This window comes from Maniola hyperantus, chromosome 16, assembly GCF_902806685.2.
Source record: "Maniola hyperantus chromosome 16, iAphHyp1.2, whole genome shotgun sequence".
In the NCBI taxonomy this organism is placed as follows: Eukaryota; Metazoa; Arthropoda; class Insecta; order Lepidoptera; family Nymphalidae; genus Maniola; species Maniola hyperantus.
In genome coordinates, this window is record NC_048551.1 from 2,145,568 (window position 1) to 2,158,481 (window position 12,914).

At 37.0% G+C, this 12,914-nt stretch overlaps 1 protein-coding gene across 1 annotated transcript; it reads right to left on the reverse strand.

The window, feature by feature from the left end:
- Window positions 1–8,296: 8,296 nt before the first annotated feature.
- LOC117989557 (uncharacterized) lies at window positions 8,297–12,117 on the reverse strand. The gene is made up of 5 exons (XM_034976922.2): window positions 12,066–12,117; window positions 11,260–11,346; window positions 10,259–10,456; window positions 9,468–9,597; window positions 8,297–8,586 (listed from the first exon to the last, which is right to left on the reverse strand). The coding sequence occupies exons 2-5, from the start codon at window positions 11,338–11,340 to the stop codon at window positions 8,516–8,518; spliced, it is 480 nt and encodes a 159-aa protein (XP_034832813.1). The 5' UTR covers window positions 11,341–11,346; window positions 12,066–12,117; the 3' UTR covers window positions 8,297–8,515.
- Between the last annotated feature and the right edge of the window lie 797 nt (window positions 12,118–12,914).

The window sequence follows — 12,914 nt, forward strand, 5'->3', positions numbered from 1 at the left end:
TAAGTTTTCTTGATTCTGCTGGCAAAAGATTGTTGATCGTTTTCGTTGCTATTTCCAGAATGCGATAAAAATCACTTGCAAAGCTTTGACTAGCAAAAATAATAAATTAAAAGTTAAATAATGGCGTATGGCGCCAGAATTCAGTTATCAACTGCGCATGTGCGTGCAGCGCAGCGTGTCTATTGTCTATGGTCAATTATGGTAGCGCTACACTACGCCAGCCGCCACACTATCGGCCATGACCCAAATAAACAATCAGGAACCCAATCCAAACTGTTTTCGTAACAAAACAGCGTTTTAATGATTTTTTTATATTATAGATGACGTATGTGAATAAAGTAGGACAATATGTGACACATTTTGATTTCATACATACAGCCACCATATTGATTTATTCAGAAATATAATAGCCAGTGTCATTCGGGATGAATGTATGGATTCTTGCGACACTCCACACATCATAGCAAAAAATAATAATTTCAGAGACCGCCACTTTTTTGTATAAGTATACTAACATCTACCATTATTGATTCGTATAAAATGTAGCCGGGTTATTCCCGTTGAGTCACACCCCCGTGTGTAACACTGTGACACAAGGTGCCTAAAATTTCAAAACATTCCCGTTGAGTAACACTGTTACACAACGGGAATTAATTTGAACTTGTTGGCACCTTGTGTCACACCTACATAAATACATATTATTACGCGTGTATCGAGTATTAACTGATTGTGCACATTTCCGGGATGTTATTTATTAATAAATACAAGATGGCGGACATGAATTTTTTTACAAAAAATTGACATGGGTGTCGTTTTTAGGGTTTTAGAGGGTGCTGAATTTGATGATGACATTTATTCTGAAATCCAAGATGGCGGACATGAATTTTTTTACAAAAAATTGACATGGGTGTCGTTTTTAGGGTTTTAGAGGGTGCTGAATTTGATGATGACATTTATTCTGAAATCCAAGATGGCGGACATGAATTTTTTTACAAAAAATTGACATGGGTGTCGTTTTTAGGGTTTTAGAGGGTGCTGAATTTGATGATGACATTTATTCTGAAATCCAAGATGGCGGACATGAATTTTTTTACAAAAATTGACATGGGTGTCGTTTTTAGGGTTTTCGAGGGTGCTGAATTTGATGATGACATTTATTCTGAAATCCAAGATGGCGGACATGAATTTTTTTCCAAAAAATTGACATGGTTGTCGTTTTCAGGGTTTTCGAGGGTGCTGAATTTGATGATGACATTTATTCTGAAATCCAAGATGGCGGACATGAATTTTTTTACAAAAAATTGACATGGGTGTCGTTTTTAGGGTTTTCGAGGGTGCTGAATTTGATGATGACATTTATTCTGAAATCCAAGATGGCGGACATGAATTTTTTTACAAAAAAATTTACATGGGTGTCGTTTTCAGGGTTTTCGAGGGTGCTGAATTTGATGATGACATTTATTCTGAAATCCAAGATGGCGGACATGAATTTTTTTACAAAAAATTGACATGGGTGTCGTTTTTAAGGTTTTCGAGGGTGCTGAATTTGATGATGACATTTATTCTGAAATCCAAGATGGCGGACATGATTTTTTTACAAAAAATTGACATGGGTGTCGTTTTCAGGGTTTTCGAGGGTGCTGAATTTGATGATGACATTTATTCTGAAATCCAAGATGGCGGACATGAATTTTTTTACAAAAAAATTGACATGGGTGTCGTTTTCAGGGTTTTCGAGGGTGCTGAATTTGATGATGACATTTATTCTGAAATCCAAGATGGCGGACATGAATTTTTTTACAAAAAAATTGACATGGGTGTCGTTTTTAGGGTTTTCGAGGGTGCTAAATTTGATGACGACATTTATTCTGAAGTCCAAGATGGCGGACATGATTTTTTTTTCAAAAAATTGACATGGGTGTCGTTTTCAGGGTTTCCGAGGGTGCTGAATTTGATGATGACATTTATTCTGAAATCAAAAATGGCGGACATGAATTTTTTTACAAAAAATTGACATGGGTGTCGTTTTCAGGGTTTTCGAGGGTGCTGAATTTGATAATGACATTTATTCTGAAATCCAAGATGGCGGACATGAATTTTTTTACAAAAAATTGACATGGGTGTCGTTTTCAGGGTTTTCGAGGGTGCTGAATTGGATGATGACATTTATTTTTAAATCCAAGATGGCAGACATGAATTTATTTACAAAAAATTGACATGGGTGTCGTTTTCAGGGTTTTCGAGGGTGCTAAATTTGATGACGACATTTATTCTGAAGTCAAAGATGGCGGACATGATTTTTTTTACAAAAAATTGACATGGTTGTCGTTTTCAGGGTTTTCGAGGGTGCTGAATTGGATGATGACATTTATTTTGAAATCCAAGATGGCCGACATGGATTTTTTACAAAAAATAGACATGGGTGTCGTTTTCAGGGTTTTCGAGGGTGCTGAATTTGATGATGACATTTATTCTGAAATCCAAGATGGCCGACATGGATTTTTTACAAAAAAATAGACATGGGTGTCGTTTTCAGGGTTTTCGAGGGTGCTGAATTGGATGATGACATTTATTTTGAAATCCAAGATGGCCGACATGGATTTTTTACAAAAAATAGACATGGGTGTCGTTTTCAGGGTTTTCGAGGGTGCTGAATTTGATGATGACATTTATTTTGAAATCCAAGATGGCCGACATGGATTTTCTTACAAAAAATAGACATGGGTGTCTTTTCAGGGTTTTCGAGGGTGCTGAATTGGATGATGACATTTATTTTGAAATCCAAGATGGCCGACATGGATTTTTTACAAAAAATAGACATGGGTGTCGTTTTCAGGGTTTTCGAGGGTGCTGAATTTGATGATGACATTTATTTTGAAATCCAAGATGGCCGACATGGATTTTCTTACAAAAAATAGACATGGGTGTCTTTTCAGGGTTTTCGAGGGTGCTGAATTTGATGATGACATTAATTTTATAAAATCCATGTCGGCCATCTTGGATTTCAGAATAAATGTCATCATCAAATTCAGCACCCTCGAAAACCCTGAAACGACACCCATGTCAATTTTTTGTAAAAAAAATCATGTCCGCCATCTTGGACTTCAGAATAAATGTCGTCATCAAATTTAGCACCCTCGAAAACCCTGAAAACGACACCCATGTCTATTTTTTTGTAAAAAATCCATGTCGGCCATCTTGGATTTCAGAATAAATGTCATCATCAAATTCAGCACCCTTGAAAACCCTGAAAACGACACCCATGTCAATTTTTTGTAAATAAATTCATGTCCGCCATCTTGGATTTAAAAATAAATGTCATCATCCAATTCAGCACCCTCGAAAACCCTGAAAACGACACCCATGTCAATTTTTTGTAAAAAAAATCATGTCCGCCATCTTGGATTTCAGAATAAATGTCATCATCAAATTCAGCACCCTCGAAAACCCTGAAAACGACACCCATGTCAATTTTTTGTAAATAAATTAATGTCCGCCATCTTGGATTTAAAAATAAATGTCATCATCCAATTCAGCACCCTCGAAAACCCTGAAAACGACACCCATGTCAATTTTTTGTAAAAAAATTCATGTCCGCCATCTTGGATTTCAGAATAAATGTCATCATCAAATTCAGCACCCTCGAAAACCCTAAAAACGACACCCATGTCAATTTTTTGTAAAAAAATTCATGTCCGCCATCTTGGATTTCAGAATAAATGTCATCATCAAATTCAGCACCCTCGAAAACCCTAAAAACGACACCCATGTCAATTTTTTGTAAAAAAATTCATGTCCGCCATCTTGGATTTCAGAATAAATGTCATCATCAAATTCAGCACCCTCTAAAACCCTAAAAACGACACCCATGTCAATTTTTTGTAAAAAAATTCATGTCCGCCATCTTGGATTTCAGAATAAATGTCATCATCAAATTCAGCACCCTCGAAAACCCTGAAAACGACACCCATGTCAATTTTTTGTAAAAAAAATCATGTCCGCCATCTTGGACTTCAGAATAAATGTCGTCATCAAATTTAGCACCCTCGAAAACCCTGAAAACGACACCCATGTCTATTTTTTTGTAAAAAATCCATGTCGTACATCTTGGATTTCAGAATAAATGTCATCATCAAATTCAGCACCCTCTAAAACCCTAAAAACGACACCCATGTCAATTTTTTGTAAAAAAATTCATGTCCGCCATCTTGTATTTATTAATAAATAACATCCCGGAAATGTGCACAATCAGTTAATACTCGATACACGCGCAATAATATGTATTTATGTAGGTGTGACACAAGGTGCCAACAAGTTCAAATTAATTCCCGTTGTGTAACAGTGTTACTCAACGGGAATGTTTTGAAATTTTAGGCACCTTGTGTCACAGTGTTACACACGGGGGTGTGACTCAACGGGAATAACCCATGTAGCCTACGCCACTCGGATAATGAATGAGTCAGACCATAATAACCAATCGATTGATGTGACATTCATCGAAATTGTCTCAGTAGTTTAGTCGTTGCAGAGGAAGTTAAGCACTGTTCACGCGTAAAAACAGCAGCTGATACCATTTTGTCCATTTCTGTTACCTAATTTTAAAATTCTGTGGTATTGGCAAAAGAGCTAGCGACCGGTAGGCTGGGTTCATCGGAACAACATTAGATAATATTTTATAGGCAAGAAAATCTTACAGGTTCCACAGGTTGTATAGCGTAGGATCATAATTAAAATAAATGGTTATGTGCGCCTCAGAACACGCATAAAGTAGGGTTCCATAGGCTAGTCGCTGAAAACTTTGACGATTATTATTATTACGATAGTTTTTAGGGTTCCGTACCCGAAACGTGCCAATCCATCCGTCTGTCCGTCAGTCTGTCTGCCTGTCAGTGGGCTGTATCTCGTGAACCGTACCTAATAGGTAGGGAGTTGAGATTTTGAACTTGACCAGTTTTTAAATAATTTCAAATACATATCAAAAATTGCAGACCGGCAGGAATCGAACCCGCATCGCCTGGGATCGCGCCGGACGCTCTGACCACTAAGCTACGGCTCGCTTGCTGGCAGCGACGAAATTTGTGATATGTATGTTCACTCAGTACTGAAGCGACTGTTTACGCCATCTAGTAGCGAAACTTTTGCAGTTATCGAAACTACTTTCAAAGGCCCATATTAACGATATATCTTGGTCGATGGGAAGTACCTACGCTATACGTTTTCTTCACAGACACAACAGACAGACATCAGGGTGACATTTATTTAATAGGGCTCCTTTTTAGGGTTCCGTACCTCAAAAGGAAAAACGGAACCCTTATACCCTCACTTTGTTGTCTGTCTGTCTATCTGTCTGTCGGCCTGTTAAGAAACCTACAGGGTACTTCCCGTTGACCTAGAATCATGAAATTTGTATCCTGGTAGGTAGGTCTTATGGCAGACATTCGGGGAAAAATCTGAAATAGTGAATTTGGGATTACATACAACAACAAAAATTAAATTGTGGTCATGAATTAATAATTAATATTTTCAATTTATAAGTAAGATTGCTATATCAAGTGGGGTATCATATGAAAGGTCTTCACGTGTGCATTCTAAAACAGATTTTTATTGATTTTTATGCATCATAGTTTTTGAAGTATCGTGAAAAATGTCGAAAAAATACGACTGTAGTACGGAAACCTCGTTGCGCGAGCCTGACTCGCATTTGGCCGGTTTTTTCTGATAAGGAATCCTAAAAATGTGTTAAAAATTAAAATATATCTGTATCTTAGACTATTATAATAATATATATACAATACTCAATCATAATTGACCGGACGTTGGTCAAGTGGTTTATTTGGCTAGAGCTATATTTGGAGTAGGATCCTTGACACTCTATTGTTTTAACCGACTTCAAAAAAAGGAGGAGGTTCTCAATGAGGAAGTTTCAGGGCGAACGTTCCATAAAATTTTCATAGATGGCGCTGTTTACTGCAGCCACTAAAAACGAAAAATAATACCTATATCTATATGATTTAGCCAGAATGTCAGCATTTTCGTTGCCAACTATTCCAGCATGCTCTGGTACTTAGCGAACAACCACCCGGTATTAGACCAGGGTGTCCCTGCAGTTATCAACCAGTCTTGAGTTAAGAACCTCAGAGGACAGAGCTGAAAGCTGCTGCCTGGCTGTCCGTATGTTTTATTGACGTTGTTGTTTTGCAGGATGTTTTACGCACAAATTATTATAGCGTATACCTTCGCTCGGAAATTCTTTTTCGTTTTTAGTGGGTGCAGTAAACAGCGCCATCTATGAAAATTTTATGGAACGTTCGCCCTGAAACTTCCTCATTCAATTGTGTGTATGTTTTTATTGTTACGCGATGACTCCGTCAATTATGGACCGATTTTGATGATCCTTTTTAATTTGTAGGACATACTTCAGAGGTGGTCCCTGGTGGTGAATATCTTCGGAGATGGAGAACGGAACTCCTCAATGGATAAGAGTGAATTGCTCGCGATCAGTGTAATAGCTTTGTAAACAGTAGAGATTTAACCAGGCAAAGCATATTTTTAACCAACTTCAAAAAAGGAGGAGATTCTCAATTGAAATGTCTGTTTTTTTGTATGTTTGTTACGTTACGCGATTTCTCCGCCAAATATATAAACTGATTTTGATGATTCTTTTTTAGGAACGTTTCTTCACTTCAGCTTCATTGACTCTGGCTATTTTAGAAAAAACATCGTCTCTATTGTACTACCCCTACGAATGAGCCGGGACCTCCTTTTTTTGTGATGTAACCACAAATTCACGGTTTTCGGATTTATTCCTTTACTTGTGCTATAAGACCTACCTACCAAATTTCATTATTCTAGGTCAACGGGAAGTACCCTATAGGTTTTCTTGACAGACACGACGGACAGACAGACAGACAGACAACAAAGTGATCCTATAAGGGTTCCTTTTGAGGTACGGAACCCTAAAAAGTAAAGGAATACATAAAAAGTAGACACTTATTTTTAACATTTAATTTAAGTGAAATGTGATAAAATTTACAAAATTCAATAACAAAAGCACATTAAAAATACAATTTCATTGAGACCTTTTATCAAAGTGGTGGGATAGGTACAGTTTATAAAAAAATAAAAAATATCGTTGAAACAAATTACTTAAAATATTTTAATAATTTATTCAAGACTAGATGATGCCCGAGACTTCGTCCGCGTGGATTTGAGCTTTTAAAAATCCCGTGGGAACTCTTTGATTTTCTGGGATAAAAAGTAGCCTATGTCCTTCCCCGGGATGTAAGCTATCGCTGTACCAAATTTCGTTACAATCGGTTGAACGGATGGCCCGTGAAAGGCTAGCAGACAGACAGACAGACAGACGGACAGACAGAGAGACACACTTTCGCATTTATAATATTAGTATGGATTAGGTACTATTGAGCTACTTATTATTATAAAATATGTCTTGTATAATATTTAAAAAAAATGACATATTTTGTCTTTTTTAATAAGGCAAAATTAGGTATTCATATTCAACACAATATGATAATCATAGGTAATTGACAACAGTAATTAGCTACCTTTTTATACGGTAGGTATCGTCATTTTAAAATAAACATTATTTCACTTTTAATACTTTGCTTTAGGTAATTTAATAATCATTTTGTATTCATCTACGATTTTTTTATAATAAAAATATTACCAACCACCGAATAGGTACCTATATACAATATTACAGGCAAATTTTTATATTTATAATGATTAATTAATTATAATTTGTAGTAAACATCTTTTCTATCGAGATAATAACAAATATATAAGTACCTACCTACATATATAATATTTCAATAACATTTTTAAATATATTTTATTATTCTATCACAGATATACAGTATTAGGAGTTTTGTATCTGTATTTTATGGTACCTATCTATATTGTCGAGTATACCAGGCTTATGTATTCTTCTTCCTTAGGGGAAAAGTCTTATGATTTTTCTCGCTTATTGAAGTTTCTTTTCTTTTCCTAGAAGAATTGGTATGAAATCATGGGTCAGGACGAGCCCAATGGGCGTCATTATCTTAATCATCAGCAACCGATAGACGTCCACTGCTGGAAATAGGTCTCTTGTAGCGGCTTCCACACGCCGCCGCCTTAATCCAGCGGCTGCCTGTGATTTGCCTGATGTCGTCCGTCCACCTAGTGGAGGGTCTTCCAACGCTGCGCTTTCCAATGTGAGGTCGCCACTGCAGCACCTTAGGACCCCAACGTCCCAAGTAATATAGTTAATGATTGCCAGCAATAAGGCCAACTTTGCACGCTACCTGTCGTATGTGTATTATAAATTGTTATAATACGTAAGTATATTGTGTTTCTCTCTTTTTGGTATGCAATAAAGAATTTTCATTCATTTATTCATAGCTCGTCTCTCCAGCAAGAGATCGGGCTTAGATCGGGTATCTTAAGGAGATTTTACCTCAGTTAAAAAAAGAAAAGTAAGTAGGTACAGAAATAGAAACATTACTGTAGGAGTTTATACTTCTTCTCGACTATTTAATTGCTTGTAGAAACTGTGGCTTATCAGAATGGCGTAAATATTCAGACCTGTAAAAATAAAAGATTTATTTTACGGCTACCTAAATGAATAAACAAATATACACGCTGAAATTTTAGTGGTTGTCTTCCCGCGGCAGAACGATTTTCCCTCAGTAGTACCTACTATCGAAATTTTGAGTTAAATTTAAAAAGTAAAAATGTTTTTGTTTTGAAATAATTTAAAAATAAATCATCAACTCGAAAGTGTGAGAAACTATAGTAACTCACAAGACGTAATGTGAATAGTAGGTAGGTACATCCACTCGAACCGCGCTGCTAATAAAGTGAAAAAGTTTAGAGCAAAATAAGCTCTCGCGCGTAGTGATACGGCATAAACTAGCCTGCACGTACGCGTTACTACTATTGGTTCGAGGTCTCCTTCGACTTTTGTTTTTCTCGATTGTAAATTTAACATTTTTGACTCTAATATTTTTTATATTTATAAAATCGATTTTGCACCACGACAAAATCATTTCGCTTCGAGAAAACAACCATCAAAATTTCAGCGTGTATATACGTGCTCCTAAGTATAATAAAGTATAATGCAGAGGTATAAACTTATACTTAAAGTAATCCATATAATAATTATTGTATATTTTTAGTTTTAGTCTCAAACAGGCCAATTAACCTAATTTTGACTGTAAATTTGGTGAAACAATAAAAAATAAGATCTACCTACCTGCCAAATTTCATGATTCTGGGTCAACGGGAAGTACCCTGTAGCTTTCTTGACAGACAGACGGACAGACAGACATACAACAAAGTGATCCTATAAGGGTTCCGTTTTTCATTTTGAGGTACGGAACCCTAAAAATAGAATAGGTATACGCCGGAAAAGTCTTGAAATTTGCACCGTAGTCATATAAAAAGTCGCTACTACAAATACTAACCAATATACAAAACTTCCATACAAATGTGTCCAGCGGTGTAGTGGGGAGCGTTCAGGAAGAAAGTGAACATCGACAGGATGAAAAACACCACCCACATTATGAAGTACGCCCTTATGACACCAGCACGCTCCTGAAAAGTTAAAACAAATATTTAAAAGTGATTTTTCTCACTTCTCACTCTCTCACAATCCATAAACGAAAAATATTTTTCAATTTTTAACATAAAAAACCGGCCAAGTGCGAATCTGATTCGCGCACTGAGGGTTCCGTAGTACAATCGTATTTTATCGACTACTTACTAGATCTCGTTCAAACCAATTTTCAGTGAAAGTTTGCATGGTAATGTACATCATATATTTTGTTTTAGTTTTATCATTCTCTTATTATTTTTAGAAGTTACAGGGGGACACACATTTTACAACTTTGGAAGTGTCTCTCGCGCAAACTATTCAGTTTAGAAAAAAATTATAATAGAAACCTCAATATCATTTTTAAAGACCTATCCATAGATACCCCAAACGTATGGGTTTGATGAAAAAAATATTTTTGAGTTTCAGTTTTAAGTATGGGGAACCCCCATTTATAGCTTTTTTCCATTTTGTGTGAAAATATTAATGCGGTTCACAGAGTACATCTACTTAGGTACCAAGTTTCACCAGTATACCTCTTATAGTTTCGGAAAAAAGTGGCTGGTGACATACGGACGGACAGACAGACAGACATGACGAATCTATAAGGGTTCCGTTTTTTGCCATTTGGCTACGGAACCCTAAAAAGACACCGAATCTCACCACCAGAACACCGTAGACGAAGAATACATCGAAGCTGAACTTGGCAAGGAACATAAGGCACAGAATGATCGACATGGCGTAGAGGCCGGTGAAGGCAGCTTCGGCGTTAAGATCTCTCTCTTCCACGGCTAAATCCTTGATAGGCTCCACGGTACACGCCACCACCACCATGATTACAAACATCACGAAGGAGAGCAGCTGTAAAAAATTGTGAAAAGTAAGATTTTCATCTTGTTATAGGTAAATAATATTAGCAACCACCCACGGCTTCGTTCCCGTGGGAGTTTCGGAAAATTCTACCTAATTACTTGTCTACATTATTAAAAAACCCGACATTATCAACATTTTGCAACGATAAATCAAAAACTACTTACTAGATCTCGTTCAAACCAATTTTCGGTGGAAGTTTGCATGGTAATGTACATCATATTTTTTTTTAGAAGTTACAGGGGGGGGGCACATAAACTATTCAGTTTAGAAAAAACTTATATTAGAAACCTCAATATCATTTATGGAGACCTATCCATAGATACACATATGGGTTTGATGAAAAAAAATTGAGTTTCAGTTCTAAGTATGTTTTTTTGTGTAAAAAATCGGTTCACAGAATACATCTACTTACCAAGTTTCAACAGTACTCATAGCTCTTATAGTTTCGGAAAAAAGTGGCTGTGACATACACACAGACAGACAGACAGACATGTCGAATCTCAGTTTAGTTTTTTGCCATTCGGCTACGGAACCCTAAAAATGAATCGCTGAATGTGTTGCTGATCGCAAATCTCGAGAACGGCTGAACCGATTTCGCTAATTCGTTTTTTATAATATTTCCTTGAAGTACGAGGATGGTTCTACGGAGAGACAATTTTAAAAAATTGCCTGAAAAAGAATCGACGGTTAGGTGGTGCTAAGTTCGCCGGGGCAGCCAGTTTATTAGGTATATTATATCCCAGTGGTATTTTTACTTGAAACTTATACTTAGTACGGAAATGGATACCAACCGCGTTTAAACATCCCATGATAATGTTCCCAGTTTTCAAGTCGAGGACAAAACAGCAGGTGTCGAGTTGAGGCAGCCCCATGCTGAACTGAAAATCAACAAGAAAGAAAACCCCAAAGTTCTTATCCAGTACAAGTAGGTACCTACCTACTAAATTCTACTTTTTTCTATATATATATAAAAAAAACCAGCCAAGTGTGTGGCGGGCCACGCGCAGTGTAGGGTTCCGTAGTCACAATCCTCGAAAAACAGATAATATAACTCCTAAACCTGTAAACCCAACTTAGCCATGATAATTTTCCTTTAAAATTGATTATAATTATACTACTCCTGTGAATTTTTTCACGTTCCTATATACTACCATTTGGCTGATAGAGGGGGGGGGGGGGACACTTGACTCTAATAAAAATTAGCACTTTCAAAACATCATATTTTACAAACGGATCTAGATTCTAGAAATCGAAAAATGATGTTCCCACACCCACTTTTTTTTAACATACCTATTCAACGATACCCCACACTATGGGGTAGACGAGAAAAAAAATTCATCCCCACTTTACATGTACCTACCTAGGGGAGCTACCCTAAAAAAACATTTATCAAAATTTTATTTCACCACTTTGTCGGCGTGAGTAATATTTATACCCATGCTAAATTACAGATATCTAGCACCAATAGTCTCTGAGATTAACCGAGGACGGACGGACGGACATGGCGAAACTATAAGGGTTCCTTGTTTACTACGGAACCCTAAAAACCTTAGGTACTTTTGAATATACGTATAAGTATTGAGGAAATAGTACTTACTCAATGAACTATATTCCTTAAACAAGAGCTACGGAGCACCTATCACTGGGATGGAGACACTGTAACTAGGTATCTACTTTAGAAGAGGGCTGAAAACATCCCCTAAAGCGGCAAAGAATATTTCGCAGAACCGCCTTTTTATATTTACCAAGCAGAGTTTCAAGTTGAATTATTTGCAACATAACTTACTTTTCGGTCTTTTATCCATACTAATCTAAATATATAAAAGGAAAAGGTGACTGACTGACTGACTGATCCTATCAACGCACAGCTCAAACTACTGAACGGATCGGGCTGAAATTTGGTATGCAGATAGCTATTATGACGTAGGCATCCGCTAAGAAAGGATTTTTGAAAATTCAACCCCTAAGGGGGTGAAATAGGGATTTGAAATTTGTGAAGTCCACGCGGACGAAGTCGCGAGCATAAGCTAGTATTATTATAAATGCGAAAGTGTATCTGTCCGTTCAACCGATTTTGACGAAAGGTACAGAGATAGCTTGCATACCGGGGAAGGACATAGGCAGTGGCGTGCAGGTCATAGAGGCATAAATGCACTGCTTACCCCAGTTGTAATAGCTCAATGCATATTTTTCAAGATGACCTGCCAGTAAATAGGTTCCTACCTAACTAATGCCTACCCTGGCTTCAAACACTGTGCACGCCACTGGACATAGGCAACTTTTATCAAACTTTTGTCCACACCTGTCTGTGTGCCATTCTGTGCTGTGTGAGATTTTCTTGATGCGTCTTACTCTTAACGCAAGTGGACTTCCTATGATACGTGTAGTGCGTTCCATGGCTCACTAGAAATTGATGGTCAGAGTTTTTTCTTACGATGCCGTAAAC